At 45.0% G+C, this 8,091-nt stretch overlaps 1 protein-coding gene across 4 annotated transcripts; it reads left to right on the forward strand.

Annotated features, from left to right (window-relative positions):
- The first annotated feature begins 1,412 nt into the window (after window positions 1-1,412).
- Window positions 1,413-7,230, forward strand: LOC139254487 (zinc finger protein 239-like). 4 transcript variants are annotated; one of them, XM_070873704.1, is made up of 4 exons: window positions 1,413-1,656; window positions 4,867-5,131; window positions 5,692-6,779; window positions 6,864-7,230. In XM_070873704.1, exons 3-4 carry the CDS (start codon window positions 6,024-6,026, stop codon window positions 6,891-6,893), a joined length of 786 nt encoding a protein of 261 aa, XP_070729805.1. In that variant the 5' UTR covers window positions 1,413-1,656; window positions 4,867-5,131; window positions 5,692-6,023; the 3' UTR covers window positions 6,894-7,230. The 4 variants fall into 4 exon arrangements, with proteins under 4 accessions (XP_070729805.1, XP_070729801.1, XP_070729804.1 ...); XM_070873700.1 differs by having other exon boundaries at window positions 5,692-7,230; XM_070873703.1 differs by having other exon boundaries at window positions 4,867-5,126; window positions 5,692-7,230.
- Window positions 7,231-8,091: the final 861 nt, after the last annotated feature.

Consider the following 8,091-nt stretch of genomic DNA (forward strand, 5'->3'; position numbering starts at 1 on the left):
ACCCTGGAGCCATGTTTCCGTGATGCCAATTACATCATATCTGTTAACAGCTATCTGTGCAGTTAATTCGTCCACCTTATTATGAATACTCCTCACATTGAGGCACAGAGCCTTCAGGCTTGTCTTTCCGACACACTTTGCCCCTTAAGAATTTTGCTGTAATGTGGCCCTTTTTGCTTTTTGTCTTTGGTTTCTCTGCCCTCCACTTTTACTTTTCTTCTTTCTACTCTTGAATCCTACTCCATTTATCTACACGCTCTGATTCCTGGTATTGTTGTTGATGTAAAAAAAATTCTAAATTAATGACACTGCCCTCTGAACAACACTTAAATACAATTGTTGACATTTACAATGGGTTTGCTTCTGCCCGCATTCTACTTCCCTCTGCCTCCCTGCATAGGTTCCTATCCCCCAACCATATTAGTCTAACCCCTCCCCAACAGAACTAGCAAACACTCCCCCGAGGACATTGGTTCTGGTCCTTCCCAGGTGTAGATCAATTGTACTGGTCTCACCTCCCCCAGAACCGGTTCCAATATTCCAGGAATTTGAATCCCTCTCTTCTGCACCACTCCTCAAGTCACGTATTCCTCTGAGCTATCCTGCGTTTCCTACTCTGACCAGCACATAGAATTGGTAGCAATCCTGAGATTACTACCTTTGAGGTCCTACTTTTTAATTTAGCTCCTAGCTCCATAAATTCGTCTTGTAGGACCTCAAACAGAACAAGTTTGGGGTTTAAATGATAGAAGGCAAACTCGGTAAGAAGTGATATGTTAGATTAAGAAAAAGCACTAAAATGAAACATCAATTGGTCTCCTGTGATCACGGAGCAATCAAATATTCGAAACACTGTGTTTCAAACACAGATAATTTATTCAATATTTATACAGGATATCAATTTCCAGCTCAGGTATAAGGGTTATTAAGATCATCAGAAATGAACAAGAGTTGCCAGAATGTTTCAGTGTCCAATGCAATCACAGTAAATCCTGTTCTATTCACAAATGCAGCCTTTCTCCTCAGCCCATTTAAAACTGAGATGAGGAGGAATTTCTTTTCTCGGAGGGTTGTAAATATATGGAATTCTCTGCCCTAGAGAGCAGTGGAGGCTGGTTCATTGAATATATTTAAGGCAAAGATGGACAAATTTTTGAGCGATAAGGGAGTAAAGGGCTCTGGGGAGCGGGCAGGGATGTGGAGCTGACTCTATGATCAGATCAGCCATGATTTTATTGAATGGGGAGCAGGCCCGGGGGTCCGGGTGGCCCACTCCTGCTCCTATTTCTCATGGTCATATGTACCCAGCATGTCCCGCGGGGAAGAATGAGCCGCCCCCAGACTACAGGAGCTCAGTGCGCAGGCGCGGGTCCTGGGTGGGAGGGGCTTTGGAGCATGTGCGGTGCGGGTAATGGCGGAGGCAGTATGTTTTCCGCACGCTCCTCAGAAGTGTCCTTTTCATCGGTGCAGAGCGGAGTAATGAACCAGCGGGGAGCCGGCGAGGCTTCATAAACAACCGGTGCCCGCCACAAGCCCGAAATAATAACCGGAATATCGGCGGTTGCAGCTTCGGGGCTTTCTCCCGGTCACAGGCCCATCTAATGGCGGACATTTTGGTGTAGGAAGTCAGGTTCAACGGTCTGCCATCAATATTCAGTGAGTAGCAAAGCGCATGCGCGGCCATGTTGGTGCAGGAACAAAGTGAATGATGTCAGTGTCTGGAACTGAATCCAGCCAGAGTCAGCACCTTCAGGGGAGGGGAACCAGTGAGTGCAGAACTGAACCCAGACAGACTCAGCACCTTCAGGGGAGGGGAACCAGTGAGTGTCGAACTGAACCCAGACAGAGTCAGCACCTTCAGGGAAGGGGAACCAGTGAGTGTAGAACTGAACCCAGACAGAGTCAGCACCTTCAGGGGAGGAGAACCAGTGAGTGTAGAACTGAACCCAGCCAGAGTCAGCACCTTATAAGAACATAAGAAATAGGAGCAGGAGTAGGCCATACAGCTGCTCGAGCCTGCTCCGCCATTCAATAAGATCATGGCTGATCTGATCTTGGACTCAGCTCCACTTCCCTGCCCGATTCCCATAACCTCTTATCTCCCCTTATCGTTTAAGAAACTGTCGATTTCTGTCTTAAATTTATTCAATGTCCCAGCTTCTACAGCTCTCTGAGGCAGTGAATTCCACAGATTTACAACCGTCTGATAGTAGAAATTTCTCCTCATCTCTCTTTTAAATTGGCGGCCTCTCATTCTAAGATCATGCCTTCCAATTCTAGTCTCCCCCATCAGTGGAAACAGCCTCTCTGCATCCACCTTTACAAGCCCCCTTATATCTAATACATTTTGATTAGATCTCCTCTCATTCTTTTGAATTCCAATGAGTAGAGGCCCAACCTACTCAACCTTACTCCCTCATCCATGGAATCAACCTAGTGAACCTTCTGTGAACTGTCTCCAAAGCAAGTATATCCTTTCATAAATATGGAAACCAAAACTGCACGCAGTATTCCAGGTGTGGCCTCACCAATACGTTGTACAACTGTAGCAAGACTTCCCTGCTTTTATAATCCATTCCATTAGCCTTCCTGATCACTTGCTGTACCTGCATACTATCCTTTTGTGTTTCATGCACAAGTACCCCCAGGTCCCACTGTACTGCGGCACTTTGCAATCTGTCTCCATTTAAATAATAACTTGCTGTTTGATTTTTTTTCTGCCAAAGTGCATGACATCACACTTTCTAACATTATACTCCATCTGCCAAATTTTTGCCTACTCACTGAGCCTGTCTGTGTCCTTTTGCAGATTTTACTTGTCCTCCCATCTTTGTATCGTCGGCAAACTTGGCTACGTTACACTCAGTCCCTTCTTCCAAGTCGTTAATATAGAATGTAAATAGTTGGGGTCCCAGCATTGATCCCTGTGGCACCCCACTAGTTACTGGTTGCCATCCAGTGAATGAACCATTTATCCTGATTCTCTGTTCTCTGTTAGTTAGCCAATCCTCTATCCATGCTAATATATTACCCTCATCCCCGTGGACTTTTATCTTGTGCAGTAACCTTTTATGTGGCACCTTGTCAAATGCCTTGTGGAAGTCCAAATCCACCACATCCACTGGTTCCCCCTTATTCACCCGGTTCATTACATCCCCAAAGAATTCCAGCAAATTTGTCAAACATGACTTCCCCTTCATAAATCCATGCTGACTCTGCATGACTGAATTTTGCTTTTGCAAATGTCCTGCTACTGCTTCTTTAATAATGGATCCAACATGTTCCCAATCACAGATGTTAGGCTAACTGGTCTATAGTTTCCTGCTTTTTGTCTGCCTCCTTTTTGAAATAGTGGCATTACATTTGCAGTTTTCCAATCTGCTGGGACCTCCCCAGAATCCATGGAATTTTGGTAAATTACAACCAATGCATCCACAATCCCTGCCGCTACTTCTCTTAAGACTCTAGGATACAAGCCATCAGGTCCAGGGGTTTTATCTGCCTTTAATCCCATTATCTTACTGAGTACCACCTCCTTAGTGATTGTGTTAAGTTCCTCCCCCCCTGTATCCCCTTGACTATCCACTGTTGGAATATTAGTGTCCTCTACCGTAAAGACCGATACAAAATATTTGTTCAGAGTTTCTGCCATCTCCCTGTTCCCCGTTACTAATTCCCCGGTCTCGTCCTCTAAAGGACCAACATTTACTTTAGCCACTCTTTTCCTTTTTATATACCTATAGAAACTCTTGTTATCTGTTTTTATATTTTGTGCTAGTTTACTTTCACAGTCTATCTTCCCTTTCTTACTCATTTTTTAGTTATTCTTTGCTGGTTTTTAAAAGCTTCCCAGTTTTCTGTCGTCCCACTAGATTTGGTCACTTTGTATGCCCTTGTTTTTAATGGATAATGGCCTTTATTTCTTTAATTAGCCATGGATGGCTCTATTTTCTCTCGCACCTTTTCCTCCTCACTGGAATCGATTTTTCTTGAGAGTTGTGAAATATCTCCTTAAATGTACACCACTGTTCATCAACCGTCCTGCACTTTAATCTATTTTCTCAGTCCAAGTTACCCAACTCTGCCCTCATACCTTCATAGTCTCCTTTATTTAAGCTTAGTACGCTGATTAGAGATCCAACTTTCTCACCCTGCATCTGAATTTGAAATTCAGTCATGCTCTGATCACTCATTCCGAGGGGATCCTTTACTAGGAGATTGTTTATTAATCCTGTCTCATTAGACAGGACCAGATCTAAGATAGCCTGCCCCCTGGTTGGTTCTGTTACATACTGCTCAAGGAACCTGTCCCTTATGCACTCCATGAACTCCTCCTCAAGGCTGCCCTGACCAATTTGATTTATCCAACCAATATGGAGATTAAAATTACCCATGATTATTGTTGTTCCCTTTTTACAAGCCCCCACTATTTCCTGGTTTACGCTCCGACCAACAGAGTTGCTACTGTTCGGGGGCCTATAGACTATGCCCACCAGTGACTTTTTCCCCTTATTGTTCCTTATCTCCACCCAAACTGTTTCAACATCCTTATCATTTGACACAGTATCATTTCTTACTATTGCAGTGATTCCATCCTTTATCAATAGAGCTACCCCACCCCCTTTTCCTTTCTGTCTGTCCTTCCGGATTGTCAAGCACCCCTGAATATTTAATTACCGGTCCTTGTAACCACGTCTCTGTAATGGCTATCAGATCATACCCATTTGTCTCAATATATCTATTTTGTTACAAATGCTACGTGCATTTAGACAAAGTGCCTTTAAGTTTGTTTTTTTTACCCTTTTTTCCTGCTCGTTTCCTCTCTCCTTCAAACTCACTTTCTTGATTTTTGCTTTCTAATTCCAGCTGCCCAACCTTGGGCCTCACCTCGCCACCACTGCTCTTACCTCAAGGCCTCCTCGCCGGCCCACCTAAACACCTCCTCCACGATGGGGCCGCCCGACCACCTCCTCGGCAGCGGGCCCCAACGGACCACCTCCTCGGCGGCGGGGCACACCCGAGCTCTTCCCCTTGAAAATGTAATCAGGCAGGCAGGCAGGGCTGAGTGTGGGCCGTGTGCTGCTGGAGGGCTCCCGGTGCTCCCCAACGCATAGGTGCTGCAGTAGGTGAGGTAGGAACTTCTAATTTTTTATTTATTGATTTATTGATTTATTTTATTTATTGATTGATTTATTGATCATTTATTATTGATGATGGTTCTTTATTTTTAAAAGTGAAATGTTTAATGCTTTGGAAAATCCTCTAACTTCCCTCTAACTTCACTTCCCCCTCCCCTTAACTCTGGCTACCTGCGCCTGATTGCTAAAGTGTCCGCAAGGTTTTTCTGAGCATATCAAAGTGGACATTTACTCAGGTCTAAGTTAGTTTGGAGTAACTTTTCGCTGTCTAAACTTATTTAAATGGCCAAAACAGGCGTAAGTGGCTGGTAACGCCTTCTTTTGGAAAAAAAAAACTGAACCAAAAAGAAACTGAACTAAAAAAAAGCTGAACTAACCGACTGAAACTGGAGCAAACTAAATGGGGAGAATTGCGATTTCTAGGATACTCAAAAAAAAACTCGTTGTTCCAAAAAAATAGGAGCAACTCCTGTTGAAACTTGGTCCCTAGATTGTCTATTCTGAATTTCTGTCTTGTACTGACAGCGATGAGTTTTATTATCTCCTTTTACAGAATATTGGAAGGGGAGATTTTCAGACAGGAAGCACAAACCAAACATCACATCAAGATCTGACGGAGTCAATCGATTCTTCAGGACCTGAATATCATTGGCCTTTGAAAGTGGAAGGAGAAATGTTTGCCTGTTCTGCCTGTGGGAAAAGATTTCAAATGTCAGTGTGACTGGAAAGGCACCGAGACACACACACACCCGAGTGAGTGTTCCACTGCCTGTGGAAAGAGCTTTAACCAGTTACACAGCCTGAAAAAACATCGCACCATTCACCGCGCGGAGAAACTGTAAACGTGTTTTGTGCGTGGGCGAGGCTTCAACCCATCGTCCAACCATGGAGGGTCACAAGGACACCCGCACCATGGAGAAACCATGGAAATGTGGTCACTGTGGGAAGGTATTCAGATCACCATCTGAGCTGGAAATTCATCGACGCAATCACACTGGGGAGAGGCCATTGACCTGCCCAGTGTGTGGGAAGGGATTCAGTCAGCCATCCACTCTGCTGAGACACCAGCGAGTTCACACTGGGGAGAGGCCGTTCACCTGCTCTGAGTGTGGGAAGGGATTCACTCAGTCATCTGACCTTGTAGTTCACCAGCGAGTTCACACTGGAGAGAGGCCATTCACCTGCTCCGTGTGTGGGCAGGGATTCACTCGGTCATCCAAACTTGTAGCTCACCAGCGAGTTCACACTGGGGAGAGGCCATTCACCTGCTCCGAGTGTGGGAAGGGATTCACTCAGTCATCCAACCTGCTGATACACCAGCAAGTTCACGCAGGAGAGAGGCCGTTCACCTGCTCTGAGTGTGGAAAGGGATTCACTCAGTCATCCCACCTTGTAGCTCACCAGCGAGTTCACACTGGGGAGAGGCCATTCACCTGCTCTGAATGTGGGAAGGGATTCACTACATCATCCCACCTGCTGAGACACCAGCGAGTTCACACTGGGGAGAGGCCATTCACCTGCTCTGAGTGTGGGAAGGGATTCACTCATTCATTCCACCTGCTGAGACACCAGCGAATTCACACTGGGGAGAGGCCGTTCACCTGCTCTGAGTGTGGGAAGGGATTCAGTCAGTCATCCAACCTGCTGATACACCAGCGAGTTCACACTGGGGAGAGGCTGTTCACCTGCTCTGAGTGTGGGAAAGGATTCACTTGTACATCCGACCTGCTGACACACCAGCGAGTTCACAAGTGACTGCAGGAGTTGGAATCTGCTGTTATTGCTGCTGTTAATCACATCCCGACTGAACCATGTTCATTCTGACAGTTGGGGTTTGTTTCTGCTGATAATAACCCGATAACTGGGCTGGACTTTAATATTCTGGATATATTGCTGATTGTGTTCTCGGGGCTGCAGTGTCCATTTAAGAAACGCTGTGTGTTATCTTTCCCCTTAATTCAGCGACTCTCAACAGAAAGTTAGTTTGCAATAAAATTATGAACTTTTACTTTAATCCTAAACTGATCTTTGGTACAAAATCTACAATAGTGTGTGAAAGTTTCCACTGAATAAAATCTCCAATTAGAAAGAGCTTGCTGATAATTCTTACTGACTTGCACATTACACACAGTGGCCCCTCCATTATCCACCAGAAAGAAGGGGAATGGGAATTAGTGGGGAATCCGTGTCCCCAAATGTTGCCCCTCCCGTCTGGTGTAGCAATCCCCTCGGCACGGGAATGGAGACAAGTCCAGACCAAAACTGTGCACAGTACTCCAGGTGTGGTCTTACCAATACCCTGTACAATTGTAGCAGGACTTCCCTACTTTCATACTCTATCCCCCTTGCAATAAAGGCCAGCATTCCATTTGCCTTCTGATTACTTGCTTTACCTGCATGCTAATCTTTTGAGTTTCATGTACAAGAACCCCTAGATCCCTCTGGACTAAAGCATTTTGTAATAATTTCCATTTAAATAATAATTTGCTTTTTTATTTTTCCTACCAAAGGAGCTAACCTGACATTTTACCACATTATAGTCGATCTGCCAGATTTTTGCCCGCTCATTGAGGCTATCTATATCCCTTTGTAGATTCTTTGCGTCCTCCTCCTTGCTTTCCCGCCTATTTTTGTATCATCAGAAAATTTGGCTATGTTACACTCAGTCCCTTCATCCAAGTCATTAATATAAATTGTAAAAAGTTGAAGCCCCAGCACTGATCCCTGCGGCACCCCACTAGTTACAGTTTGCCAACCGAAAAATGACCCATTTATGCTGACTCTGTTTTCTGTTAGGTCGCCAAACCTCTATCCATTCTGATATCTTGCCCCCAACCCCTTGAGCTCTTACCTTGTGCAGTAACCTTTTGTGTGACACCTTCTCGAATGCTTCCTGGAAATGCAAATATACAACATCAACTGATTCTCCTTTATCCACTCTGCTCGTTACATC

This window comes from Pristiophorus japonicus, unplaced genomic scaffold, assembly GCF_044704955.1.
Source record: "Pristiophorus japonicus isolate sPriJap1 unplaced genomic scaffold, sPriJap1.hap1 HAP1_SCAFFOLD_553, whole genome shotgun sequence".
Classification (NCBI taxonomy): domain Eukaryota; kingdom Metazoa; phylum Chordata; class Chondrichthyes; family Pristiophoridae; genus Pristiophorus; species Pristiophorus japonicus.